Genomic DNA, 27,724 nt, shown 5'->3' on the forward strand with positions numbered 1-27,724 from the left:
CAGCACCGCCAACCCTGCCATGGGGTGCTGGGGCACGGGCGCCCTCTCCCCTCTGACCCCTCCATCAGTTCCCTTGGCCTCAGGGGAGGGGGTGTTCCCCACACCCCCTCCCGACCCCCTCCTGCCCTTTACCCCGACCAGACCAAAAACCCACCCCGTCCTGTCCAGGCAGGGCCCCCCCACCATGCCGTGCCAAAGGGGAGCGGCCCTGGCCGGACAGGGCGAACTGGGACCAAATGCACTGATGTAACCTCGTGGCAGGCTGGGGGCACCCCAGGCGCTACCGGCCCCCGCGGGGTGGCTCCCTGTGCCCCCTGCCCTGCCCCTCCTGCCCTCCCAGGGGACCCTGGCAGGCCTCTGCTCGCCTGCCCTCGTCCCCAGCACTGCCATCCCCCTGCCCCATCCTGCCCTGGGCCAAGCCCAAAGCACAAAGCCAGGCGCCCTGCCCGCAGCTCCCCCATCCCCGGGCACGGGGGTCCCCCGGGGCTGCCCGGTGTGCCCCAGCATCGGGGGGTTGGAGGGGACCCCCCCCTCCCTGCATCTCTGGCCCCATAGTTAAAGCCATATCAGTTAGACTGCAATACTTCAGCACCGGGAGGAGCAGGCGCCACGCTCCGCCGACCGTGTACAAAGGCACGTGCGGGGCAGGGACCCCCCTGCCTCGTCCCCTCCGCCCCGTCCCTGCCGTCCCCACTGCTCGCCCGTCCGTGTCTTGGCCCTGCTGGCCCCTGTTATCGCATTAGTGTCTCTGTGCCAGGGTGCGCCCGTCGCTCCATGCGTCCTCGTGTCCACTGCTCATGCTCCCACCCCCAAGTCCCCACTGTCCCTGGGGCCACCTGCAGCGCTGAGCTGAGAGCCCCCATCGCGCTGCCGGGGCCCCCGCTCTGCCCCCTGCAATAAAGCCAGCGAGGGGCCGAGGGCTGCCAGGCCAGTCCCGGGCTGGGAGGGCCCAGCTGCCCCCCACCCGACGCTGGACACACGGGTTCCCCAGGCCTGGGAAGGATTCCCTGGGCAAGCACCCGGGCACATCCCAGGAGCTGCTGCTTGCACCCCAACGGGGGGACTCAGGGGCACGCCCTCACCCCGGTCCATCCCTTGCCGCACCGTGCTCTCCTCTCCCCGTCCTTCCTCCGCCACAGCCCCCAGCTGCTCATCAGGGCCCTCCCCGGGAGGCGGCGGGCGGCTCGGGGCCCTGCAGACATGCTGTGACCATCCTGCTCAAACTAGTCTTTGACAAACTAATAAAATAAAGGGATTTGTACATTGCTCCAGCCTCTTGTCAGCCATTGCTTCCCTGGGGCCCCATGGCAGCTCCCTTGCCCCCCTCCATCACCCTCAGGGCTGAGATCTGACAGCTCATCACACTAGGGGAGGCTCCAGGGCTCACCCTGGTGAGCAGCACCCAAGCCAGGCCACAGGTGAAAGGAGAAGCCACACGCAGCTCCCAGAGCCCTGCTCAGTCCAGCTGCCTCCCCACACCCCTGTGTCTACCCTGCAGGTGCCCTCTCCAGGGCTGGGGACAAGGTAAAAGGGATGGGTGCCACAGGCATGGCAGGAGGGCTTCTGCCCCTTCCCCCTGACTCTGGAACTCCCCTCACAGAATGAGTGGGGATACCCCCGAGGTACAGTGGCTGTTTCTGGTAGGTCACAGTCTTCTGTCCTCCCCAAGAGCAGCAGCATGAGGCTACGGGCAGCACCTGGGCAATGGGGCACCTCGTGCCCCCCAGCAAGGGAGGGCCCATGGCAGTGCCCAGGCTTGGCACAGCCCTGGAGACCTCCATCCGGAGCCAGCCTCAGCTTCGACTGATTTGCCATCATTTACCAGCAAAGAGCTCAGCTGTTACCCAGGCAGCATCAGCAGAGCAGTCACCTGGAAAAGCTCCTGTCAGAAGAAAATATTAGGGTAGGAAATGATAGAGATCTTGCAGGCAAGGTCTCCATCGCAGGCAGGCTGCGCCCGCACCTCCTCTGCAGCGACCGTTTCCCCTGCGACCCAGGATGCCGGGGGGGAAGAAAGCCCCATGGTTCTCCCTGGGGAGCAGGGATGGGGAAGCCCTGGCAAGGACTCAGGGAAGGGCTCTGCCCAGGGCCAGTGGCCGTGGCGTGGGACAGGTGGCACTTTCTGCTGTGGCCACAGCCCTGCTCCATCCATGTGGGGTGCTGCCAGGTGGGAGCAGGGTTATGGGACTGGGACAGGTCCCTGCGGCTGTCCCCATCCTCCGTGCAGTGTCCCTGTTGTCACTTGTCCCCAGCGTGGGTGCGCAGCACCCCCTGGTGGCGTGACAGCGCCGGACAGGCGACAGAGACACTAGGACTGACAGTGGGGACAAGGGGGAGAGCCCCTGGACACAACCCCTCAGCCAGGACCCTGCCAAGGGGAAGGAGACAGGGGAAGGGAGAGGACGTCACAGGAGAGCAGCTCAGCATCCACCTTCTCCCCCACTTCTGCCCCCACAGCAGCCACAGGCACCTTTGTTATGGAAGAGGATTTATCAAAATTAGAAAAACAACCACATTAAAAAAAAAAAAGCCCCAGCTGGGGAAACATCCCTCAATTCGCATCCCCCCCATCCTCCCCTCGCTGCCCCAGAGCGGGGAAGGGACACAGGGTGTCTGGGAGGGGAAGGGGCAGGCTGTGCTCCCAGGGCTGCCCTCGCCACCAGGCCGTGGGGCAGAAGGGGACAGTCACGTAGCTTATCACTGCTGGAGAGCCTGGAGCTCCTCTCTCAGGAGGCTCCTCAGCAGACACCTTCAGTGACTGACTTTCTTTGACCACCTGCCTTTGGAACAAGCCCCCCCATGCCCCAGAGAGGAGGCAGCGGCAGCCCTGAGATGGTGAAGGGGGCTCTGCTAGCATCCCCCCATCCTTCTCAACACACAAGCTGCTTTTTTACAAATGCTCCCGAGAGCAGTATGCACAGAGCTGAACCAAAGGTCGCAGCACTGCCAAGCAGGCAAGGAGGGGAGCTACCTCCTTACCCCGTCCTACACTAACTAAGCACTCTCCCATCCCTGAGAGCAGGAAAGCGTTGCCTCCCCCAGTGTGGTTTCATTAGGAGTCATTGGGGAGCCCGAAGAGCTTGACGGTGCCTGCCTCCCGGCTGCTGTCATATTTGCCATCTTTGTCGTCACAGGCGAAGGCCAGCAGCGGCCTCTTCGGGTGCCAGGCCACTGTGAAGGTGGGGGACTCACACTGCACCTCCCAGAGCTTCTCTCCTGCATGGAAAAGGGGCCACGTCAGCTTGGAGAGCTCCAGCCCTCCACTGCACGCTGTCCCATAGCACACAGCGGAGCCAAGCACCTGCTTCTTCTCTTCAGCGCAGGGCAGAGAAGGAACAAACACTGCTTCAGCGCCTTTTAGTCACCTGGTGACAAGGCACAGACATGACACTCATGTCTACCACAGACTAACGAGGCAGAGGCTCCCCCTCACGGTGCTCTGCTTTGCACAGCCAAGCTCTTTCTTAGTAGACCAACACTCCCAGTGCCCTCCCAGCTCCACCAGCACCTCTCCATCCAATTCCCTCCTTGCTGCTCCCCAAAAGCAAAACGATTACCTGTCTCCACCTCTGCAATGTCAATGAAGTGATCTTCTGATGCTGATGCCAGCATCTTCCCATCATGGCTGAAGCTCAGCGTTCGCACAGGCCAGTCAAGCCTGCAGCAACAGAGCGAAGCAGACAGTGAGCCATCTCCCGCACGGTCACCAGAGAGGGAAGGCAAACGACTTTGGGAGAGCAGTACCTACCTTGAGAAGCACCTCACACACACCAGTTCATCCACATCCCAGAGACTGACTAATGCATCAGCACTGCCTGTGGCAAAGTACTTCCCCATGGGATCAAACTTGATGCAGATGCAGTTTGAAGGATGGGCGTTGATGGACTGAATGGGTTTCAGCTCTGGGTAGCTGTGGAGATGAAGAGAGAGGGTAGGAAACAGTCAGAGGAGCTCATCTACAAGCAAGGCAGGCATGAGGCACATTGGGACTGTGAGCAAACCAAACTGGTGCAGGGCCATGCTCTTGGAAACCCTGAGTGCCAAGTGAATGAGGCAAAGCATCAGGGTCACTCTCAGGGAGCCCAGCCCAGAACTGGGGCAACCTCAGCTCCAGGCAAGTTTGTTCCCACCAGAGGCCTGGTAATCGCTGGGGTGTGGGACTCAGGTTCCCCAAAAGCAGGGAAGGGGCCTGCAGACTGATGTCTGCCCCGGCTAGCCCAGATATCCTGCCTGCCTGCCGCCACGGGCACCCACCTGAGGATGTTGATGCAGCCATTCCCGTTAGTGAGGAAGAACATGTTGTTATCATTGTTCCAGGAGATCTCATTCACCTCAAACTTGAACTGTTCCTCAGCTTTGGAGCGATGTGTCTTGGCATCGATGAAGGTGACCACGTCATCCTTGTTCCCCACTGCAATGGTCTGTCCGTCAGGGCTCCAACAGATATTGATGTTCTCCCCTGGAGGGACAGAAAGGCAGCAGATCCCGTTTCCACCCAACAATCCACAGCAGCCACAAGTTAAGCAGACAGGCAGCTTTTATTCCTGATCCAAGGCCACAATCCGCTCCACTAACCCCAAACCATTCCCAAATGGGAAAGACAGCCAGGTCTGCAGTCTAACACACAAACCCTATACAGTAGCTGTCCAGCAAATACATACAGTTACTGAAAATTAAACTTAACAGAACCACAGCTTCAAGCCAACATGACTACATCACTGCCCTTCCCATTTCAGCTAAGATGGGACCACAGCAACTACCAAACAAGGTCAACTCAAAGATCCTCTGAATCCAGCGATCTTCAAGATCCAGAAAAAACAGAAGCCAACGATAAATATCTATGAATGAGGGTAAGAACATGGCAGGTTGCAGTTATACCATCTTACAATGCCATTTCCAGCCCAAACAACTCAAAATTGGAGATTTCCAAGGGCAGCGATAGTATATGGGTTAACCAGCACATGAATTCAAATAATTGTTTTCTGAATCGATGCAAACTTTTACTTCCACCATGGCTCTCTGCAAACATGCCTTTCCCCAGTCTAAAGCCTGGCAGCCCACAGACTCCAGAGACAAGTACACAGGACATTTTAACAGCCAGCATCGTATTTCAGTAGTTTCTCCAGTCCTGACACCAGAATAAATCAGCCCTCACTGCTGCTCCTTACAGATGAATGCAACACAAAGATAAAAGCAGTCAGCGAAGATGCCCCGATGGCCAACAGCCACAAGAAGGGTCCGAAGCCACTGCAGACGGGTTCCACACAGCTGAGGTCCTGCTGGGACCCAGCCGCCTTCCCAGAAAGGCCAGGACTCACCTTTGGTATTGACAGTGGCAATGCACTTGGTGGTGCGGACGTCCCAGATGCGGATAGTTTTGTCCCCGGACGCCGTGACAAAGAGGTCAGGGTTGCTGGGGTGCCAGCAGAGCTGATCCACACTGTCCCCGTGGCCCCGGTAGTTGTTCTCCTTCACCTGGAGGGAGAGGACAGCCATTGACGGGAGGGATGAGCCCAGCTCTACCCCCACTCCTGCCCCAGAGCCCAGTATGCTGCACCCCACTCCACTGCCGGTTACCGGATGGGGCGGGAGCCCAGCCCAGAGCCCCACCGCCATTTCAGTCACACTCCCCACCCACGGCCGGCTGATATGGAGGAGCCCGCCCCACTTCCCCAGCCAGGCACCAGCTCCAGTCCCAGCTTCCCGGCCCCGGCCCCGGCCCCGGCCTGTGGGGTCCTTGGCGACACTCCTCTCCTGGTACAGACCCGAGTACCCGCTTCCAGGCCTGGTACCGACCAGCGGGGCCCACTCCCGGTTCGAGCCACCTGCCCCAGCATCCGGGCCCGAGGGGGGGTCCCTGGTACCGAACTGGTACCGGCCCCAATCACCAGTCCCAGCCCAAGGGCTCCCGGGGTGCCCCGGTACCAGACCCAGTGGCCGCTCCAGGTGTCCCCCGCGGCCCGGTACCGAACCGCCGTCCCCCGCCCGTCCGGTGCCGGGGGAGCTCACCAGCCGGTCCTTCTCGAGCAGGAAGACGCTGGCGGTCTTGTCGAAGGAGCCGGAGGCGAGGCGGCGGCCGCAGCAGCTCCAGGCCACCGAGTGCACCTTGGCGCCGTGCGCCGGGAACTCGCGGCTCCGCGTGTTGGCGCGGAACAGCTCCTGCATGGCCTGCACGTAGGGCGACAGCGCCATGGCGGCGGCGCCGCGACCGGGGCCGCCGCCACCACTGCCCCGCCCCGCCGCCGCGACTGACGCAGCTTCCGCCGCCCCCCTAGGCCCGGCCCGGCCCGCGGCCCGAGCGCTGCCGCCGCCGCCGCCGGCCCATGGGGGCGGAGCCGCCGCCCGCCGCGAAGATGGCCGACAGCGTCGTCCTCATAAGCGACTCGGACTCTGAAAGCAGTCGCCCGCCGCCGCTCCGGCGTCGCTGCCGCCGCCCGCCGCCGCGGCGGCGCGTGCTCCCGCCGCCCGCGGTAAGTCGGCGGCCCCTAGGGCCTCCCGCAGGGCGTGGCGCCGCCTGCCCCTCACAAAGATGGCGGCACTTCCGCCGCGGCCGGAGGCGCGGGCGGGGACGGGAGCCGCGCGGGGACAAGAAGCCTCGCGGGCCGAGGAGGGGCGTCAGTGCGTGTCCCGGGCCGGGAGCCCCGGCCGTGTGTTCCCGGGGAGCCCTGTCCCCTCGGTCCCGGCCCTCAAAGGACAGTCCTGGCCCCAGCCACCTCCCCCCGGCGAGCTCGGGTCCCCGCGGCCACCTCCCGCCAGCAGAGGCCCGGTCCCCAAGCGTCCGGGGGTCTCGTCCCCCCAGCAGGACCCCGGCACCCTGCCCTGGAGCGTCCTGGTCCCTGGCTGCGCCTCCAGGAGGGTCCCAGCCCGCCAGGGCTCAGCCCCCCGCCACCCTGCGGGGTACCCGGGTCCAGCCCCGCGCCGGGGCAGCGGCCATCCCCCTCACCTGGGCCACCCCCGGGACGGGGGGACGGTGCGGCCGCGGCTCAGGGCACAAGGCTGCCGGCAAGGCACAGCCCTGGGCGGCGGGGAACGGCCCGTTCGCTCCCCACACCGGGCGCCGTTGGCCCCGGTTCTGATGCAGCTTTCAAACAGCGGCAGTTCCGCAGGGTCCGGTGCGGTGGGGCCGGCTGGAGCCGAGGCTCCCTCCGAGGCTCCACCGGCTTCCCGGGGCACGCCAGGCCTGCTGGGTTTTGCCACCTCCCCAGGCTACATGCGGCCCCTCCTTGGGAAAGGCAGCAGGTCTGAGTCAGGGGAAAAAAATGGATTTAAATTGTCCGCAAAACGTGTTCCTGCTTTGAGACGCTGAGGGGTTTTTTTTTCCAAGAGCAAACAGGCTCTGACCCCTCCTGGGCACGTCGAGATCCTGAGAAGTGCCGTGTCCTGCACGCCGGTGGTGCGGACACAGCTGCCTTCCCCTGCCTGCTCCTGCTGCCCCTCGGACAGGCGCATCCCTGGAGCTCTGGGTGCTGCGTCAGTCCTGGATGGGAGTCCCCAAAGTCTCAGGGCTACTGTAGCTCTGGCTCGGTGCCATGGATGTGAAGGTAGCTCTGTTCCCTGCCGCTCGTGTCCATGTAGCGGGTGAAGTCATGCCGCAGGGGAGGTGCCGAGGTTCGGATCCTGCACTGCTCCTGCCAGCTCTGGGCAGGAGCCCCTGGGGACAGGGGACAGGAGCGCTCACTGCACTCCCCTTGCCCTCCCCAGCACCCCGGTGGGGCTGGCATTCCCCCATCCCGGGAGGAAGCTGAGGAGGCAGCAGACCCACTCTGGGCCAAGGCAAGAGGTGTTTGGAGCAGAGGACGCAGCCATTTGCCATAAGGAGCCCTGGGGGGAATGTGGGGTTTGTCTCTGCCAGGAGTGGGGAAGAAGAGCCCAGGTTGGGCTCGGGCTCAGCCATGCTGCCAGGGCAGGCCGACACTACAGCCTGGGGCTGCTACCCCGCAGGCTGCCCCATCCCCTCAGCCAGGCAGTGGGGTCTTTGCTCCTGTTTTCTCTTCCTGGGCTGGTGCCAATGAGCCCCTTTTCCCCTGTGGGCTGGGGCGACAGTGCCACCATAGCAGAGGTCCCTGGCAGGGGAGGACCGAGGTATCCCGGTGCCACCATCACTGACAGCGCTGGCCCCTCTGTCCCTACAGGAGATCATCGATCTGACCTGCGAGGACACGAGCACAGACTCAGCGCCATGGAGCAGCCTCACCATCATCGACCTGACAGAGGACACATGCAGCGCTCCCCACAGCCCTCCCCACACCACCAGCTGGGCTGACCAGGACCCCAGGCAGGCGCCTGCTGCCCCGGCAGCACACACATCCCATCCCCGGCTTTGCTCCACCACAACACAAGAAACAGAGGCAATGGTGAGGCCAAGCACTGCAGTACCCTGGCATGGCGCTCCCATGGAGCCCAGTGCCACCACGGACATGGCAGAAAGCGGGGAGAACTGGAGCGGCTTCTCTCCCGCCTCCAGCCGCCACGGCTCCTCCTGCAGCCCAGAGCAGAACTGCAGCACCACCACTTTTAACAGTGACTTGGGCTCCCTGGCCAGCATGCAGCTGGAGTCGGACCTGCTGTCCCTGTCCCCCTCCAGCCTGGACAGCAGCAGCAGCTGGAGAGGTGGTGGCCAGGAGGAAGAGACTCCCCACCTCTGCCAGCAAAGGGAGCTGCCCCCAAGGGTAAGCCCTGCCCCAGCCATCCCCACAAACCCAGGGAAGGCCCGAGGGCCTTTGCTAGAAGCAGGTGACTTACCGCCACATGAAGCAATCCAGCAAGTGACCCCAGCCAGGACCAAGGCTAACAGCAAGGCCTGGCTGAACAAACTGCACTATTTCAGGAGGAGCGGAGTCCAGCACCTCTTTCTCCAAGGCGTAGCACCCAACAGAGAAACACAGCAGGTAAACAGGGTTCAGAGCAGTCGCTGCCAAGCCCAGATGGAGCCTGCTCAGAGCAGCCCCTGCAGTAGAGGATGGAGCAGGGGCAGCCCCTGCTCCGCTTCCCCTTTCGGGTGAAGTTGGGAAGCCAGGCAGTTGGGATCTCTGGTTATTGCAGTTCCCTTCACGGTGGGCCCCACATCACAGCTGGGTTCCTCTGTGTTGGGGGGAGCCGGCTTTCACCCGTTGCCTTGCCTTGCACACAGCGGGAACCTGAGCTCATCCCCAGCGGGAAGCTGAGCATGGTGCACACCACCATGGAGGAGAACTTCCTGGAGGGCACCTTGCATTTCCTGAGCGAGTTCGTCTCCCGCCAGCACTGTCCCCCCAAAGAAATCATCTCCCACCTGATCAGACAGATCCTGTTGAACCCCCACCAAGCAGAGATCCTGAAGGACACCTACATGCTGCTGATGAAGATCCAAATGTACGTGTTCCCTTTGCCGTGGTGCCCTGAGGCTGGCTAGGTGCTCCTGGGGGCCTGGCCAGCATAAAGGTTATTCTCCGTGATCCTCACCCACAGAACAGGGAGCGATTTCCCATATAACCCAGGATGATCCTCCTGCCCCTGCTTCCTGCTACCAGCACACCCTGGGCTGCCTGAGGGTGGGTCAGGACCATTGCTGACCCAGACAGCAGCCGCTAAACCCCCAAGTGGATGGAGGATGGGCGGGTGAGAGAGGCAGTGGATGCTGAGCCAAGAGGGAAAGCAGCTCCAACTGTATCATGACCATGCTTTAATTGTTTAGTAGCAAGCCCGCACAGTGCAGGGATGGACTGTGACACCAGGGAGCCCTCTATGACAGGGGAATGTGTTTGCCTTGCTCCTGAAGAGCAGATCTCATTCTTCACCGCTGTGGCATGGCAGAAATGCCTTCCCTGGGCTGCAGCAGGGGCCATGGGCTGGAGGTGGCTGGAGCAGTTTCCCTGCTGCACTCAGGGTTCCCACAGAGAGTCACAATGTTTTGTGAGGCCACAGGCCCGGGAATGCCAAGGCTTTCCATGGAGTACAGCCCCAGTTAGGTGCTTCCAAAAAATTAATGTGGTCAGGGGAGGAGAAAGGGAGAGGGTGAAGCTGGAGAGGAGAAGGCAGGGCAGACCCCTGAGCAAGTGGGGCTGGGGGAGGGCCAGGGACTGCCATGCCTCCAGGCAGATGGTTGGGCAGTTCAGCACAAACGGACAGTGCTGTCCTTGCAGGCTCCATCCAGCCAATGCCGCCACAGTGGGATGGGACTGGACGCTGCTGAAATACATCATGGAGGACCAGGTACTTGGCACCACGTGTGTCACATCGTGTGTCACATCGGGCAGGGATCATCCAGTATGCGGTGCCTGAGGGTAAGCATTGCCCCAGGGCCTTATGGCCGTGCTCTGCTGCAGAATGGGCCAGCCCAACATGCAGTTTTATTGCAGCCACTGAGGGCAGCAAATGCCAGTTGGGTCTCCTGCTTTTATCCACAGTGCTCCCTAAGCTGCTGCACAGCTGTAGGCAGGTTGTCTCAACTGAATAAAACACAGCAACAGACAGCACCTCTGTGGACCACAGCCCTAGTGCAATAGTAGACCAGGTCCAGTGAAGCTCCCGGGGCACTGCCTGAGCCAGGCAGATACTCCTGGAGCCACTCCTCAGTCATCAACCCATTCCCGAGACAGCCAAATTCCCTGGTGCTCCTCACCCTGTGGCTCTGCCAGGCTCATACCATCTCCATCTGCCCTCAGGAGAAGCCCCCTGGCCGACTCCTCTTCCTCCAGTACGTGGTGCAGACCCTGGAGGATGACTTCCAGCAGAACCTGAGGTTGCGCCTGCTGCAGAAGTCGATTGCCAAGAAAGTGCTTTCATGTGACATGTGCTTCAACAATGTCAAGTAAGGGACACCTCCTCCTCCCCCATTCTCTAACCAGATGCCGAGAGGCAGGAGCTCAGGGAACACTTGTCGAGACTCCAGGTCAGGCTTTCCAGGAAACAAGCTTGGGAGACAGAGGGAAGCATAGGACCCAAGTATAAAGAACAGGAGCAGGTTTACAAAAGCAAACCACCAGAGATGATGCAAGGCATTTCCAGCCACAGCCTAGCGGGCTTTTCCTGGGAACGAGGTCAGATTTGCATTGCTCAGGACAGGACTGAGAAGGAGGCAGTCGAGTTGACAAGCATATAGATCTGCTCAACAGAGCTACTCCCTAGCCTGTCAAAGCGGGTGGGACATATTCTTCATTCTCAGGGTCTTTCCTTGAGCTCCAAGTGGATCTGAAGGTCAGAATGCAGCAAAACCAGGCCTGTCCCTGCTAACATTCCTGTTTCTGTCCCAGGGAGGTGGTTGAATGGTTGGTCGCAGCAGTTACAGGACTCAGGTTCTCCCAGCCCCAGGAGCAGCCACAAGAGATTACATCCTCTTCAGCAGAAGCAAGGGCCGAACGCAGCTCATCTGCACCATGGCTGGCCAGCACTCACCAGGCAGCAGTAGCTCCACCAGCTTTCTTCGCCCAGAAGTAAGCCCCAGAAGTCCTGACTCCCTGCTGGCAGTATCATGGGGCCCAAGTCAGGGAGAAGCCAGAGTCTCTCCCTGTCAGGTCAGGGAAGCCAGGCTGTACCTGAAGTTCTCCTTTGGGGTAGACATACACTTGGTGAGCAAGAGACTTCCTCACCTGGTAGGAAACTGGCTCAGTGAGCATCCTCCTCTTACATGTAGCATATGGCTGGAGCTTTTGGCCCACAGCCCAGGCTGCCCTGTCCTGCTCCACCAACACTCAGTACAGCCACTGAGACCTCCCAAGGGCCCATCTAGGGATTAGCTTTGCTTCCAAGAGCATCAGATTCAAAAGCCACCAAGAGACACCAAATCTAGTCTGCTACATTCCCATGCGTCCCTCACTGCAAGGCATGAGGCTGAACTAGGTGCCACCCCACTGCCTTACTTTGCAAGCCAAGGGGTAGAGTCTCCTAGCGTTGACTGTCTCTCTAACCTAGGGTGATGCTTCTGCTCCAGCGCATGTTGTCCATCGCAGTGGAAGTGGACAAATCTCCCAACTGCAGCTCCTGTAAGATCGCAGATGTGATATTCCCATTTATACTGAATATTCCCTTGAGGAGCCAAAGGTGAGACAAACATGTGCAAGGCAGCATCTGCCTGTGTAATAGTCTTATTCCCAATTTACATCCAAGTCTGGATGCATAAAGTACCACAGGGTTTAGAAAGACAGGCTTATTTATGACCCAGCCAGCAAACACGTGGCTGTTGGGCTGGCATCCCAATGGAGATGGAACATCACCAGCTGAACGCATCTCCCTAGCTCGTGTGTTGCTGAGAAAAGTTGATTCTCCTGCTTGTTGAAGTTACAGGACCTTAAAACTGTAAAGAGGGTCTGAAAAGCAGCACTCTACATCACCATGGTCAAGTACTGGCAAACATATCACTGATTCCCAGGGACAACTGAGAAGCTCATCAGAAATATGATACAGTTCCTACAGCTTTGCCTTGACATGCTTTTGTTTGCTTCTCTGAGAAATGTAGTATCTGAAGCCAAAGCACAAGGGCCTGGCTGGCTCTAGTGTAGACACAAGACCACTAGACCCACAGACATTTCAAACCCATGTTTGCCACCCCCAGCAGGCAGTCCTTTCGGACCCTTTTAGCAGAACTCTCTCTGAGCGCACACTGGGTCTAATCAAGCCAAACTGACTCTAACCAAGCTATTGCTCCTCCCAGGACAGATCTCCTAGATCTGCTGGCCAGTGACCCCACTTCACACTTGCTTGGCTGTGCTCCCTGCAAGTCAGCAGGAATGGGTAACTTCCATACAGGCTGCTGGGCAGGGTGAAGTGAAGCAGCTAAGCTTGATTCACAGACCGTACCGACCTCAAGTTGCCACAGGTCAGACCTAAGGACGTAAACATGTCCATGGCCAAGCTGCATAACAAAGGTCTCTCTATCACATCTGGTGGTTTTCCTTCCATGGCACTGCTGGGCAGCCCCTGAAGTCACCCACATCTGCACCAGATCAGCACCAGCAGGACACCAGGAAGATGCTGGAGGAGTTGTCCCTGATCAGGCTGTGCTGTCTCCCCCAAAGTAAATCCCTTTTCTCTTCCAGGGAAGCTTTCTTAAACACCATGGAGAGCCAGCTCCTGCGCTGCAAACTGCTAGAACTGTTGTTCCAGCATAGTTGCGACGTGCCCACAACCTTGCCCTTGTGTCTTGCCAAGATCCTGTATTTTCTGAGCCACTCCTCTGTGCTGCTGCAATATCAGGTATCCAGTCCAACCTCTCCTTTGCCTTGTTTCCTCCTGAGAAAACCTCTTCTAATAATCAAATACTGTCTCCTGTCATAGGATGAAACAGCAACATGGCAAAGATGGGATGAGATGCTGCAATACTTGAGTTTGCTGCTGATGAGTTACCAAAATGTAATATTGGGTAAGCAGCCTGTTCTGGCCTTAACAAACACAATCTTTTCAAGAGACTGCAGTAGAACAGCCAAAGTACCCTTCCTCCTCTCTTCTCATCACCCTTGAACTCACAGCCGCTGGGTCTTACAAAGATAATGTGCCTCTGTCCATGCTAGTAACTATTCCCAGCAGTCAGAGGAAAGAAGTGATGTTGTGTCAAGCAGAGCACCCAACTTGCTTTGCCAAGTTTAGCCTCTAAGAAATAGTCTACTTCCTAAAGGATCAATCCCAGCGCTGAGAAGTACATGAGGTTGGGGCTTTGTACCCACTATTGTCTAAGTTGCACACACAGTGGATGGAAGAATAGGGTGATTTAGGAGGAAAAGCAGAAGGCAAAGAGATGGTAAAGCCAGGACACTCTGAGCACTTAGTAGACTGGGCAGGGAGCACCGCCCACAGTAGCTGTGGAAGAAGCAGTATTTCTGACCCCAGGAGAGCAGCGCAGTCACAAAACACTCCCTAAAACCCTCTCCCTGAAGCCATAAAGACAATCACTGTCGTTAAGCTCTTTGGAAACACTCTTGCAGCTGGATAGCTGTCCAGTCTGCCACTAGCACAGGAGAAAAGGATGCTACAAGCCCTGCCCCCTCCCCAATTCTTGGGCTCTCTCCATGTGCAGATTGAGCTCCAGGAGAGGACAGTACCTTCTTCCACCAGGCTAGTTTTGTGCAGAAGTATCAAGGATAACCATGAGAGGATCAGCAGTTCCCAACCACTCCTCCCCACAGCACAGCGCTGCCTGCAGCACACTGCACTCTGTCCCTGAACAGGTCAGGCAGCCTGCTGCGTATTGCCTCTCCTCACCAGCATTTTCTCTTGCAGAGCACTTGCGGAGCTCACTCAATGACCGGATGGACTTGATCATTCAGAAAGCCAAGCCCAAGCTCCAGGATGGCGATGACATCAGCCACCTGGATGTTCAACTGAAAATAGAGGACTTCATCAGCCGAATGCAGCAGGTCCTGGGGCAGCCTTTTCCCCTGCAGATCATGGAGAAATTGTGCATGCTTCGGGAGTTGTTCCTCATTGTCACTGCTACCTGATGGAGACAACCACTGCAGCAAGGGGCACAAAGAGCCTTCATGTTTTCTCTATAAAACCCCACCAAAACCCCCATCTCATACTACAGTCTCAAGTGTCATACATCATGGGTTTGTTTATACATTTCTTTGGAAAAATGTCTGGTTTACATGGTCTCAGAATTTCCTTTCAAACTTGCCTCATCCTACAGTTTTACAATGCACTTTGTACACTTTTAAAAAATAAATTATTTTCATATTTGCTGAGACTCTTCCATCTTGGTGCCAGCCCTGCCCAAAGAAAGTGCAGAGCTCTCACGGTCAGCTGTACCTTGGGATAGCATTAGACTAACACAGCCATAAACTCTGACAATAGTTTGCACAGCAAGCAAAATGCTAAACTTACCTGTTCAATATTTAGAAGGTGACACTATTTAAAAAAAAAAAACAAAACAGGTGTGGGGTGCAGTGAGGGCATTCACAGTGCAGAGATCCCCACACCATGCTGGTCAGCCCTCAGGAGATGAACATTTCTGTTCCAAATCAATTACATTTACATGACTTCCCCCAAGGTGATTAGCATGTCAAGAGGGAGGGAGGACTGGGATAGCAGCATCAGCTGAAAAGGCTGTGCCTCTTCCAGAATGCACTGAAGTGTCTGCAGTGCAGGCAAGCGTGTGTGTTATGATGAATAATGAATTCAAATCCCCTGCCATCAACTCAAATCACAGCTGAGGTCAGAGAGCAATTATGCATTTCCACAGAAGGTTTCCTCAGACAATTCAGAAACAACAGAGGTTGGGAGCAGGAGAAAGATTCCTCCCGTAGCTGCCCGCCACACCTTTATCTGCCCGTGTGGTAGGCAACCCTTGGCAGGGTCCTAATGAGGAGACCAGAGCCTAGGAGCATTGAGCAGCACAGTCATGGCCAGGAATGCAGTGGTCCTGATGCTACTGCTGCACATACTGAAGACTTGGTGCTTCCTACACAGCAAGGCCTCATCCAGAAGCCTGGCTACAGTTAGCCTAGAACTGTTTGGAAGGGTCCCACCTGGGGCTCACAGGTTTGCCCCTTGTTCTTGAGGAAGATTGTTTCCAACTGCCAGATGTAGAACAAACCACTCAGCTGCATGACATTGCCCCTCTAATCTAGGGATAAGCCATCCAGTGAAAAGTGAGGAAGTCTGTTTTGGGAGTAGTAGCCAGAAGTGTTTCAAACAGTACCAACTCCAAGTGCTCCCAGCTCTAGAAAGCTGCTCTGCCTGCATGGTATGCTCATTCAGGTGTATTTTCCAGTTAGGTCCTTCTAACTGGATTAGAATTCTATCATCAGACTAGAAAAGAAGCCACATTCCAGCAAGAGGTCTGTAGTTACAGATATTATTTTCTAATATGTTGATCATATCCCAAGAATGATGTTGGAGGAAAACACAGGAAGTAGAATGAGAATATCACACCAAGAAGCCACCCTCTAACCCCAGTCTTTCCAACCTAATCTATGAGATTAGCCTGTGTAACCAAGACCTGCAGCAGCAGCCTGTACCAGAGTACCTGGGTGCGTCAGGAGTTATTTCACCACTTTTAGTTCTGCTAACACTCTAGAAGCACAGGGAACACCAGCATTCAACTCAGATGCTCCCAGGCCAGAGGAATTGCATGCTCTATCAGCAGTACTTTGGCAGCTACAAATGCCACAACAGCACTCAAACCAGAACTTTTCAGAGGAAGGCAAGGCAGAGACGGCCACACCACTGGGAGCTGGGCACATCTAGGCAAATACCAGCCTGGCTCCCACACCTGTGCCCACCTCCACAGTACAGATGCAAACACAGCACAAAGCTGCAAGAGAAGCAATCTCAGGAACATGAAGAATCACCATCTGAATGGCTCAAGAAAACAAAGATTTCATGTTTAGTTTCAACTGCACAAGCCTTAAGACAGGACTGAGTCTGTCTTTAAACCTAGCCTCCCTGTCAAAAGGGAGTTTTGCAGTGCAAACATTTTACCCTAGTGCAAGTGCTGCCAGAGCCTTATTAGGCAGAACCTTGAGCGCACGCTCACTGGACAGCCCCACATTTCTTCCACAGATGCTTTGCCAGTGCTAACACACACCAAGGACCTCCATTCACGATGATTTTATTTTCTTGTAACAAACAAAAAAATCATACACATTAGAGACATGAATACAGACAACAAATAAATTAATGTCAGATGAGAGACTGATTGCCAAGGTGCAAATGAGTGGTGACACTGAAGACTGCTTGGTTGGGTGGGAGACTTTCAACACATCATTGGCAGTGCTGTTGAAGCCTGAGAGGAAGTAAAGCCACAAAACATGCTTTTTCAAAGGGAAGAGCAGCTAGCCAAGTGAGCCAACCCTGCCTCACCCTCCAGGAGGAATGTTTGGTTTAAGAAGGCAGAAACCCCAGAGCTCAATGGTTACCAGCTGTTAAGTAACCTCTGTATAATGTCCTGACAACAGAGAAGCTTTCAGTACCAGATGTAAGGCTGCTGCTGCCACCTCACCACTACAGTAGGGTTGCTGCTGGCTAAGGGAGCTCTGCAACACACTCATGAGATCAAGAGAGGAGCCTTGTTTGCCACAGGACAGGGGAAGATTACAGAGCAACACCACTGCCTGTAATGCTTAAGGGATTAGATGGTAGCCAGGAGTTCCTTTCAGTTTTCATGAAAGCAAGTGTTAGCTGTTCCCAGTAACTGGTTCTGCCTAGGCCAAAAATTACATATAGCTGTATCACAGCAGGGAGGAATGTTTAGCTTTGATCTGCCCTCAGTCCTCCCCCAGCCCTGCAAAATGCATTTAATGCTGATGAAACAGAAAACCCTATTTGAGAAGTGCCTTTGGTGTCTAATACACTTCTACACAATTCGTACAAAATGCTAGGAAAAAACCAATCAAGCAGCACCCAGAGTGCCAGAACATCTGTAAGTCTGTTGTCTAGGGGAAGGCAGGACAGTGTTGTTTTGCCAAAGGAAGAGAGGTGGCTTGGTTCAAGCCACACCAGCTCTGGTCATTTCCACCTTGTTGGAGGAACACGAAGAGTTGGAATACAAGCAATTCTTCCTTGTTACTGCCAAGCCCCATTAGATTCTGCTCCCTACCTTTCTAATAAGAGCATCTTAGGATGGTCACTGCTCCGCTTTTCCTTTAAAAAAATTCCAAGAACAAAAGTACTAGGTGTTGAACTGTAAGGTCACACTGAATAGTAAGGGAGTGCCACATTTAAAACTGACCCACCACACTCCCAGAGCAACTTCCTTCTGGCAGTTAATGGTCCAGTTTTTAGTCCTTGTTTTCATAATTTTCTGCTGGTGTTCTGTATATGCCAGACAGAACCATGGTCCTCCTGAGGGTACTTCAGCACTGAGCAGGACAAGACAATCAGACTACAGGTAGGCAAGCCAGCCTGCTTGCATACCACATGCAGTCCTGTCCCACAAAACATGGTACCAGGAAGCACATCTAGTGCAGCCTAGCAGACCAAACTGGTGCAATACAGCAGACAGGATGGTTTACATTGGTTTAGTACTAGTGCAGGAGTTTTTCCAAGACTGGCTTTAGGAGGACAGTCACAACTGTTTCCTTTTCTGAGATAAAGAGCTGGAAGGGAGACTTTCCTATTTTACTGCAGCACAACAGGACAGGAAGCAGAGCCTAAGACACCTTGTAGCCCACTAAAGACACCAGAAGCATTCTTCCTAGAACCCAGTGGGAGTGAGCACGTTCAGATCCCGAGGTTTGATATTATGGGAACGTGGAGATTGTTTCCTCCCTTCTGTCACTGGAATGTCCATTTTGGGTGGCTTGAAGGTGACTGAATCCTCTGGCATTCTAGTAGCCTGAGCACGCATCAGCTCCATTGGGGATGGCTTCTGGGCACCCTTATAAGATTGGATGGTAAATCCTCCTGATAAAAAGAGAAATCACATCAAGTAAGAGCTAGGAAACCTAGCGAAGTCCTTTTTCCACTGCTGCCAGGAGCGAGCAGTGTCACTGATGCCCAACACTACAGAAAGCCTATGCAAGACCCAGTAGCTTCACATCATCTAAAGCCTATTCCACATCAGTGACTGGCACTTCCAGTTCTGGTTCAACCAGACAGCAGAGAAAGTAAAAAGCTGTCACCTTCACACCCTGCCCTTCCACTGCAGCTCAGTGCAAGTTATTTCTACTTTCAGATCTTTGGCATAGGTTTCCCCTAACTGCTTTACATTTAGGCACAGAAATTATATGAATAGCACACATTCACAAGGTAGTCCTACAAAGTATCAAGGCAAGCAGTGTAAAGCTCCAGCAACAGCTAGCAAGTGACAGTTCTCCCCTAGCTCTTGCAGGGCAGGAGATTTTAGAGGACATACCTGGATCATTAGTGGATTTCTGGATGGCTTTGGGTCCAAAAAAGCTCCATCTTTCAGATGGCAATTTGTCCCCACCAGCTTCCATGGCAAAGTCCGGGCCAGTGATAGAAGTAGAGGATCCCTGACTAAACCAACCCCTAGGGAAAAATCATTGAGATGTACAAAACAGAAGAATAAATACTTCAAGTGGCCCCACTGTGCCAGGAACCTTACATGCAGTTACCACGGGCAATTTAAACAATCTTAATAGGTTTGTTACCACCCAGGATGAAGATACATACGCTCAAGTTCCACAAGCTTTCAACATTTGGATCTATCCAACACAAATCCACAGCAGGCTCTGAATTTCACCCCTTAGACAGTCCCTCACTGTATAAGGTGGTTATTTGTAGCAGTTCCCACTTCAGCAACCTGTAGGAAACCAAAGGAGGCAGTGGTCTGCCAGGAACAGAGTACCTGTTTTTATGCTTGGGAGAGGAGTGGGGAGTGCTGCTTGGAGTGGACTGAGCAGAAGAAGTCTGTTTGTCATCTTTTTTTATCTCTCCACTCTGCATTTTTAGCTTCTGTTAGGAGAGGCAAGAGAAACAGAAGCAACAGAGCATAAATACAAGACACAAGGAACATGTCTATGCCAGTTTTATTGTCAAAACTGGACATATATCACAGGTGATAAAGGATTTAAGTGTCACTTCACCTAAAGCTAAACCCAGTATTACAATACTTGCTTACATCCCTTAAGCTTCTTTCCACATCAGCTATAAGCATTTTGGAAGCTCATTATGCTCAAGACACATCCTCCAGCCTAGAGGAAGTAAAATAACACCTACACCTCACCCTGCAATTCAGAGTCACTACCCAACAGTAATGCACTGCTTCAATACCAGCATTCATAGGGAGGCTGCAGATGTAGCAGAGTTAGCTTACACATCAGTTCAGCTACCTGGTCACAAGTCTAAATGCCACAGCAACCATTTGTCTGCAGCACTTTTCAGAGCAACAAAGCTTTCAGTCCCACAAGTTCTCTACTGAGGGTGAGACCAGACCTCATAGAGAAGGTGCAAGGTCTAGGAGTACTAGACCCGGAGAAGTAAACCACATACAACAGGATGGAAACACTGCTCTAGAACACCGAGATGAACTGCATTTGAAGAGTATGCCTGGTCATAAAATAAACAGGAACTGGGCATATGTGAACCAGATTATTACAAGTCAGACAGCACAAACTGAACTTTGAAGAAGTCACTTGAAGGGCAGTTATAGTTCAAACACCAACTACGCAGGCACCTTCTCAGAATGTTTACTGTGGCTATCCAAGCCACACTAATGCAATTCAACAATGTTATTGAAACTTTGACCTTGTGGGAGTACACTTGGAGAGCTCACTATTAAACTCCACCTGCAAGATTACTGTGGGCAACTGAGCTCATCAGAAACATGTTGATTCAAGACCTTTGTCTTTATTTCCCATAAGAGGCAAGCCCAATTTCATCTGCTAACTTCCACATCGGAAATGCACAGTTTACAAGTTCTCTTGGGACAAACAGTTACAACAGTCAACTGCAGGGCACCGTTCAAAGGTACAGCAAGAAACTAGATTCTGTATAGGGATGTCCCCACTTGGAAGGACAACTGTGATAGTCTGACATGACTGTGGAATATGACAGATTTCAGAAAAAGGTTTGTTTCAAAACTATAAAGGCTAATGCTAACTTTAAAATATAAGTGGGTAACCTTTTTTACACAATGAGCTAAAAGCCTTCAGAGGAAGCAGTTTAAGGAGAGTCCTAGCAACATGCTCCAAAAGTTATGTCACTAATAGGTGTTAAGCTAGTACACAACCTACATGGAGAAAACCAATGCAAAACAAGCCTTACGTGGACTGCCTCAGCCACTCGGTGATACTTGGTCTCCTCAGTAGTGAGGCCTTTGTGGGGAGTGTAGCCAGCATCTCTCAGCCCTGCCTGCTGCTCAAAGCGCTGAATGCTCTCCTGAGTCTGCTCTGGAACAGACAAGAGTGCATGTTGACACAGAAATTCCCACCACAAGCAGTTCTAGCAAAAAGGCAACTTAAGCAACCGAATGCAAGACCCTTTTTTCATCATTCATACCCACATGTTGTGATGAGTTGATAGAGACAGCAAGATGAAGCTAATGAGATATTCTGACTTGAAAACTACCCTGAGTCATAGGGCTAAGTCAGATGAGCAGTGATTTGTCCCAAATCACCAGATGTATTATAAATGCAACACCTGTAATTAAACCCATCTCACCCAAGAAGCTGCATCACTCCTAATTACAACTTCCTAAATCTAGGAGACCCCAATAAGCTGGACATTTTAAGTGACCCTCTAGATTCAAGGGAGTCTTCTGAAAGACTGCCCACACTAGCTAATCTGACAATCACAGCTTTGCAGGTGGTAAAGACTCCCAGTGATTCTAGATTAGGTAAAATAAGCTTTTTCAGCCAAATACAGCACCAGCATCTAATACACTGATATCAACTTCAGTTCTGAAAAACATAAGCACTTTCACTCCCCACTACTAGCATAAGATGTACACTTCCTAGTGAAACTAAGAAAAAAGTCAAAAGGAATTAGAGCACAAAAAGACTATTGGAAAAGCCCAATGTCTTCTTTAAAAGAGATAACACTTCTCATATTAATGTTAAAGTTATTTGCAGGCATAGTGCACCATATATGAGAAATCTAGAGGACTTTTGTATGTTTATTTCCAACTTGTGACTGAATGTTCTTCATGGGAGATGTAGGTTGGGGCTCCTGACTTCTTACTGCACAAGAACATTTTAGGCCATCATGGTTTTAACTAAATTAGCATTTTATCATTAGACTAGAACAGAAGCTGCTTTCCAGAAGAAAGTCCATATTCCTGGATGTTATTTTCTGACATGTTGGTTATTTTTGAGCCAAGACTGAAATAAGTGCAAACATATAGCTATTCCAAAATGCTAATCTGAAAATCTAGAAGTCTTTGGAAGCACTGCTTGGAGGAAAAGATGAAGCTCAGATCCCAGCTGCTAGAAGAAGAGGCAGCAAGGACAGATTAACACATGAATAATTCCTCTTGTTGCCAATGGGCATGTCTTCTATGCAAACATAACTGACCCAATTTGATTTTAAAGCATCATGATTTATGAGGTTTTGGGTTTTTTTTTTTTAAAGCAAGCATTACTGTTGGCAAGACAGCTGCCGCTATTAACTAACATAAATGCCAGCAGCTGCCCCATTAGCACAGTATGTCAGCTCTCCACACCACTTTGGTTAATTTTAGAGCTTTACGTGTCATTCAGAAATAGCAAGTTAATAAGCAAACAGAGTAGCAGTCGCCTCTGCACTCCAGCAACAAGGTGGCATGGACTGCAGTGTCCTATCAGCAGATAATGTACCCTGCACTCCTCCCTCATCACCCACCTCCAGCACCTGGAAACACAGAGGCAGTAAGTGTGGCCTGTTCCCTAGTTCCTTGCTTCCTTCTAGAAGCATCCTCCAAAAAAAAATCATACAGCTCAAGAACAGAGTCAGTCTGAATCCACATGCTGTCCAGGAACTCTGGTAGTTACCTTGAGGCATTACTAAACTGGAGCACGCTCATGTGCCCACGCCCCGTTAGCCACCACATTAGAGCTGAGAGTTCTTACTTGTAATGAGAGAGTTCATGATGATATGAGTGGCCTTGGCCTTCACCACAGGTACCTTGTTCACACTTTCGGTGGACGATGAAGGAGTTATGACAGGTGCATTCATGTTAGCATCCCCTTCCTCAACCTGTGGGGAAGAAGCAGGGTACAGTTGAAGATGAGGAAGTATCTCAGCACCTTGCCAGGACACATCTCTCTTCAAACGAGACACAAGCCCAAGCAGCTCGCCTTCATCCTATGGAAGAAACCCATACACTGCTCTCAATGCAGCCCAGGAACGTTTAGAGCTTGAAGCTTATAATTCTTAGCAATGAACAAGCAACTTGCATCCAACATTTGCAAACCTACCAGGCTCAGAGCCAACAAGTTGTTAGTCCAAGTACAAAAAGGTCAAGAGGAAAGAAACCAGAACATCTCTACTTCCATTCTCATAACTGCAAATTGGACTTCAAGGTCAACTGGGCAAGAGCACCCTTCCACACACAGCTCAGAAACACAAACTACTTACAGAATGGCAGTTATACAGATTAGAGGCTAGTGTTTAGATCTTGTTTTCCCCTCCCATTCCTTATCAGTTTCGTGCTCAGTGTATCTAGTGGTCATAGCTCTACCACTGATCGCAAGACCCTGGCAACAAAGAACCAGACAATAAATGCTATAACACAAATTCTGTGAAACACAGACTTCCTCCTCCTAACACCGGAGTTACTGTTCCCTGACTGGACAGTTTGCTTTTTACATCCAACCTAAACCTACCCTTTTGCTCTGGTTTAACTACACCTGGTTAGAGCTTGCAGCTTTTTTACCTATAAACGCCTCCCATAGGCATGTTCTAGGAGTCTCCTCGCTTATCTCAACCACACTTCAGCGTTCCCACAACAGGGCCAGGCAGCAAAGCCGCTCTCTCGTCCCCAGCACCCCCCGAGGGCTCCCAGGGCCCAGCGGGTCTCTGCTGCGGAGAATGGGGGGCAGCTCCCCCAGCGCGGTGCCTCGGCCAGGCAGGAGGGCTGCCAGGGCCGGGCTGCAGCGGCACACAGGAGGCACGCCTGGGCCAGGGCCACCGCGGCCACCGGCCGGCCCCTACCTTCGACAGCTCCTGGTACTTGCGCTCGGGGATGACCGGCTGCTTCCAGAGGACGTTGGCGCACAGGTCGGCGGGCGGCGGCGTCATGGGCGCCGTGTCCTCCAGGCCGTCGTCGTAGCTGAAGGCCCGCCGCGGCACGCCGAGGGGCAGCGACATCTTGCCCGGGCGGGCCCCGCCGCCCTGCTCCAGCGCTGCGAACAGAGAGGCCAGCGCTCAGCGCCGCCGCGGCCTACCCAGGCCGGTGGGGAGCGCGGGGGCGGGGAAGGCCTTACCGGGAGCGTCCGGCTGCCGCGAGCTCATGGCGGCGGCGCGGATGAAGCTAGCGAGGCTCGGCGGGGGGTGGCGGGCCGGGGGCCGGCGGGCCGGGCGGCGCCATGGCGGAGCGCACGGACGACCCAGCGCCACCGCCGGAGGGGAGGCGCCACACCCCCGCGGGAGCGCCCTTATAGGCGCGCAGGTCTCGCGAGAGCTGGCGGCGGAGCGCGGGGCACGCTGGGAGGTGTAGTTCGGGCAGCGCGGGGCGGGGCCAAGCGGAGGGGGCGGGGTTGTGCTGAAGGGGCGGGGCCGCGTGGAGGGGGCGGGGCCGGGCGAGTCCCGGGGGCAAGGCGGGCGGGGGGCAGAGGGCAGGGCGGGGCCGGGCCCCACGGGGGTCGGGGGCCTCGAGCGGCGGGTGGGCATTGCTGCCCGCCACACCCCGTCCCTGCCAGACCTCACTGGCGTCGGGCATCCCTGCCAGGGCAGCGCTGCCCGCCCCTGCCCGCCCTGGCGCACCCGCTGTCTGCTCCTGCCCGCTGCCGTCCCCTGCCCGGCCACGCACCAGCTCTGCCACGCACCCCCCGGAGGGGTGCCCAGCCCACCCACGGCCCCGCAGCGGGGCTGGGAGCTGGGCACAGCGGCTCCAGGGAAGGCCCCGCTGCCGCTCCCAGGGGAGCCGGCCCGGGGCAGGGGCGCCTTGCGCCACCGGGGAGGAGCAGCGAAGACAAACGAGTACCGTGGGCAGCGGGCGTAACGCCTGGGCCCGTGGGCGCGTGCTGTGCTGGGTGCCAGGCGGGTGTGGGGCCTGGGGGCGGCTCACGTGTCAGCGCACTGGCTGGGGAGGCCCTGCTGCCTCCCTCCCTCCCTCCCTCTCCCCATCGTCCCTTCTCCCCACCTTTTCTCCCTCTCTCCACCATCCCTCCCTCCATCCATCCCTCCCTCTCTCCCTCCACCTATCCATCCACCCACCCATCCATCCACCCACCCACCCACCCACCCATCCATCCATCCATCCATCCATCCATCTCTCCCTCCCCCCGCGGTCGGAGCGGCCCCTTTAAGCGCGGCGGTGACGTCAGGGGCGGGCACAGCTGGCGCTGGCGCACCGCCCGCGGGCACAGCTGGCGCGGGGGGAGGTACAGCTGCGCCGCCGCCGCGCGCTGCCGGTGCCGCTGCCGGTGCCGCATGGCTCCGCCCGGCGCCCTCCGGGACCTGACGCTGGCCCTGGGGGCCGCCGTGGCCGCCCTCGGCTCCCTCCTCTTCATCGCCTGGAAGATCTACTTCCGCGGCACCGGCACCGGCACGGGCTGGAGCGGCTGGTGGGAGCGGGAGCTGCGGGAGCTGCGGGACCGAGCCCCCGCCGGCGACGCCGTAAGTGGGGACGGACCCTCGCCGGGACCCCCGGCCCATCGCGAGGCGGGAAGGGCACAGGGTCGGCATCTCCCCGGTATCCCCTATACCAGGATCCCCTATACCGGCAGCCCTTTAACGGGATCTCTCCGATCGCGACGGGGCAGGGGGTCGGGATCGCTCCGGGCTCCTCACAGCCCCGAGACTGTCAAGCTGGGGAAGGGGCAGGGGGTCGGGATCGCCCCTGTGATCACCAGGCTGGGGAGGTCCCTGGATTGCCAGCGGGATCCCTCTGAGCACGTGGGGCTGGGGAAGGGGGCACAGGGTCAGGATCCCCCTGGGATCCCGCACCAGGATCCCCCGGAGCTGGTCAGACTGGATTCCCCAGGTTATTCCACAGGATGGTGGCCCTTGGGGACCCTGCTGCAGCCCACCCTGACGGGGAAGGGGTCCCCGGTCTGAATCAGCCCCGGAGCCCACCAGGCTGGAGGCAGGGGCGCAGGGGCTGGGGAGCTGGCGGGACCCCTTGCTCCAGGCTGGTCCCTCAACCAGCTGCTGAGCGCGGGGCTGCAGGTCCTGGCACCGGCCCCCACCCAGGCTCTCGGCCTCCTGTGCCCCCGCAGCTGGACTGGCGGCAGGTGCTGGTGCTGGGGCTGGACGGGGCGGGGAAGAGCAGCGTCCTGCACTACATCTGCAGCCAGACGGCCAGGGAGCGCATCGCACCCACCCGCGGCTTCAATTCTGCCCAGCTTTATGTCGAGGGACTGGAGATGGACCTACTGGAGGGTAAGGCTGGCCTGGCCCTGCCAGGTCCCCTGGGGCTGAGCCTGCACTGCCCCGAGGGTCCCCCCGCCTGCTGGCACCGGGCTGGGGGTGCCGAGCATCCCAGGCGGCGGGAGCAGCCCGGGCGACGGGAGGGCTGGTTCCCTGCGGGTGCTATGGGGAGGCAGCAGCCCTGCTCGCCCCCACGCTGGTGCCTGATCCTGCCTGTCTCCCGCAGTGGGGGGCAGCCAGAACCTGCGAGCATACTGGCCCCACTACCTGAGCCAGGCCCATGTGCTGGTGTTCGTGGTGGACTCGGTGGACAGGTCGCGCCTGCTGACTGCGCGCCAGGAGCTGCATGCGCTGCTGGCCGCGGAGCCCCGGCTGCCCCTGGTCGTGCTGGCCAACAAGCAGGTGGGTGTCCATCCGTCTGTCTGTCCCCATAGCTGCCCACAGGGCTGTTTCCAGTGAAACTGTCCCTCGCCAGGGCCCCGAGGGGAAATTCTGACACCCAAAATCCACCAGCTCTTGCAAAATCTGATTTCTCAGGGCCTGCCTCCTCCAGTCTTCATCAGGAGGCGTGGCCGTGCAGTTGCTGTTGCCAGTGCCTGGGTTAATGAGTTTCAGGAGAGCACCTAGGCAGCAGGATGCAAAATCCCCAAGGGGAAATACATTCCCCAACCACATGCCTCCTGCTGCTTCCCATTAGCTCATGCCAAAGCGACTCCAATGCAAGAGCTATGCAGCCCTGCCTGCGCATGATCCCTGCCAGGACCGCGCAGGCAGGACAGGGCTCCTGCCAGCCGGCAGCACGGCTCCCAGTGCTGTTCCCCTCCTGAGCAGCCACCTCTCTCCCTCGCAGGACAAGAGCAATGCCCTGAGCGCGGCAGAGCTGCGGGAGGAGCTGGCCCTGCACACACTCAGCGGGCAGCGGGAGCTCTTCCTCCTGCCCACCAGCGCGACCTGGGCCAGCTTGAGCACTGCCACCAGCGTCCTCCACGTGAAGAGCCTGCTGATCACCCTGCTCTCCCAGCCCTGAGCCCACGCAGGCGGTAAGCAGGCTCCCACCCCAGCACAGCTCCTCTTCAGGGTCTGTGGCACAAGGATGGAGGCAGCCGTGCAGGAGCCCTGGAGCTCAGACTCACTGGTAGCAGGCTGCTGGCCCTGGGGCATTCGCTGCACCCTGCAAGGTTTGGGGTTGAGCTGCGGCACGGCTGCCCTCGGAGAACATGAGCAGCGGGCTCCGCTCTCTGCCACAGGGAGAGGGCAGCCACCTCCCCCAGTTCAGGGACAAAATCTCCCTTGGGATGGGAGCACAAGCACAGCTCTTACCTCCTGGTGAGTGGGAATGTGCAGCACAGGACAGGGCCCCACACTTCACAGCAGCCCTGCAGGACATTAAATGAATGGGGCTGAACAAACAAGGTAGCCCACTCACCCACTGGCATGGACAGGTCATCCCAGGAGGTGGGCTCTGCTTCCCGAAAAACACGACGAGTTACTGCTGGCGCAGCCTTGCCAGTATGGCGCACGCCAGTGGGAATAACCAGCTCAGGCTGTCCCTCACCGGGGCTGAGCACAGCTCTCAATTCCCCCAGCTCTGTATTTAAAGCCCTGTTTAGGAGAGATGAAGTACCAGGCAGCCCTGCACTGCCCCCTCACCCTGAACAAGGGTACAGATGGGCTGTTTGGTAGGAGCTGTGCTCAGCAGGCATTTGCCCCCCTGCCTGGTCTCCCTCCCTCTCAGCTGCCCCAGGGAGAAGGGGAAAGCAGCGAGGCTCAGGGCCCGCAGGAAGCCCTGCCTGCAGGCAGAAGGGCTGCTGGGTCCTGGAAAACCCATCATGGAAGCTGG

At 56.2% G+C, this 27,724-nt stretch overlaps 4 protein-coding genes across 4 annotated transcripts; 2 read left to right on the top strand and 2 right to left on the bottom strand.

The window, feature by feature from the left end:
• Nucleotides 1-2,516: 2,516 nt before the first annotated feature.
• Nucleotides 2,517-6,192, bottom strand: THOC3 (THO complex subunit 3). The gene is made up of 6 exons (XM_059825413.1): nt 6,010-6,192; nt 5,319-5,475; nt 4,255-4,459; nt 3,749-3,910; nt 3,558-3,658; nt 2,517-3,216 (listed from the first exon to the last, which is right to left on the bottom strand). Exons 1-6 carry the CDS (start codon nt 6,190-6,192, stop codon nt 3,053-3,055), a joined length of 972 nt encoding a protein of 323 aa, XP_059681396.1. The 3' UTR covers nt 2,517-3,052.
• Nucleotides 6,193-7,075: 883 nt separating this feature from the next.
• Nucleotides 7,076-14,553, top strand: SIMC1 (SUMO interacting motifs containing 1). Its single transcript, XM_059825487.1, is given in 12 exon segments — nt 7,076-7,139; nt 7,142-7,239; nt 7,325-7,333; nt 8,133-8,888; nt 9,131-9,351; nt 10,122-10,191; nt 10,644-10,789; nt 11,232-11,411; nt 11,890-12,018; nt 13,014-13,170; nt 13,252-13,336; nt 14,191-14,553. Coding segments are annotated over 12 exon segments (2,136 nt in total). The 3' UTR covers nt 14,412-14,553.
• A 1,953-nt stretch (nt 14,554-16,506) lies between these two features.
• Nucleotides 16,507-23,805, bottom strand: KIAA1191 (KIAA1191 ortholog). Its single transcript, XM_059825325.1, has 7 exons — nt 23,778-23,805; nt 23,506-23,696; nt 22,422-22,548; nt 20,641-20,765; nt 19,223-19,329; nt 18,767-18,903; nt 16,507-18,315 (listed from the first exon to the last, which is right to left on the bottom strand). Exons 1-7 carry the CDS (start codon nt 23,803-23,805, stop codon nt 18,107-18,109), a joined length of 924 nt encoding a protein of 307 aa, XP_059681308.1. The 3' UTR covers nt 16,507-18,106.
• Nucleotides 23,806-24,945: 1,140 nt separating this feature from the next.
• Nucleotides 24,946-26,911, top strand: ARL10 (ADP ribosylation factor like GTPase 10). The gene is made up of 4 exons (XM_059825553.1): nt 24,946-25,131; nt 25,734-25,896; nt 26,111-26,286; nt 26,735-26,911. Exons 1-4 carry the CDS (start codon nt 24,946-24,948, stop codon nt 26,909-26,911), a joined length of 702 nt encoding a protein of 233 aa, XP_059681536.1.
• Nucleotides 26,912-27,724: the final 813 nt, after the last annotated feature.

This window comes from Gavia stellata, chromosome 16 (genome assembly GCF_030936135.1).
Source record: "Gavia stellata isolate bGavSte3 chromosome 16, bGavSte3.hap2, whole genome shotgun sequence".
Taxonomy (NCBI): Eukaryota; Metazoa; Chordata; class Aves; order Gaviiformes; family Gaviidae; genus Gavia; species Gavia stellata.

What these genes read in the sequence shown, in the direction of transcription:
- THOC3 (XM_059825413.1), bottom strand. Translation starts at nt 6,192, where the DNA reads ATGGCGCTGTCGCCCTACGTGCAGGCCATGCAGGAGCTGTTCCGCGCC. An exon ending in TGCCACTGTCAATACCAAAG is followed by an intron (nt 4,460 to 5,318) that starts GTGAGTCCTGGC and finishes CTGTCCCTCCAG; the next exon opens with GGGAGAACATCAATATCTGT. An exon ending in CATTGCAGAGGTGGAGACAG is followed by an intron (nt 3,217 to 3,557) that starts GTAATCGTTTTG and finishes TTTTCCATGCAG; the next exon opens with GAGAGAAGCTCTGGGAGGTG.
- KIAA1191 (XM_059825325.1), bottom strand. Translation starts at nt 23,805, where the DNA reads ATGAGCTCGCGGCAGCCGGACGCTCCCG. An exon ending in GAGTGGCTGAGGCAGTCCAC is followed by an intron (nt 19,330 to 20,640) that starts GTAAGGCTTGTT and finishes CTCTCCTAACAG; the next exon opens with AAGCTAAAAATGCAGAGTGG. An exon ending in TCTCCCAAGCATAAAAACAG is followed by an intron (nt 18,904 to 19,222) that starts GTACTCTGTTCC and finishes ATTTTTCCCTAG; the next exon opens with GGGTTGGTTTAGTCAGGGAT.
- ARL10 (XM_059825553.1), top strand. Translation starts at nt 24,946, where the DNA reads ATGGCTCCGCCCGGCGCCCTCCGGGACCTGACGCTGGCCCTGGGGGCC. An exon ending in GAGCCCCCGCCGGCGACGCC is followed by an intron (nt 25,132 to 25,733) that starts GTAAGTGGGGAC and finishes GTGCCCCCGCAG; the next exon opens with CTGGACTGGCGGCAGGTGCT. An exon ending in GGAGATGGACCTACTGGAGG is followed by an intron (nt 25,897 to 26,110) that starts GTAAGGCTGGCC and finishes TGTCTCCCGCAG; the next exon opens with TGGGGGGCAGCCAGAACCTG.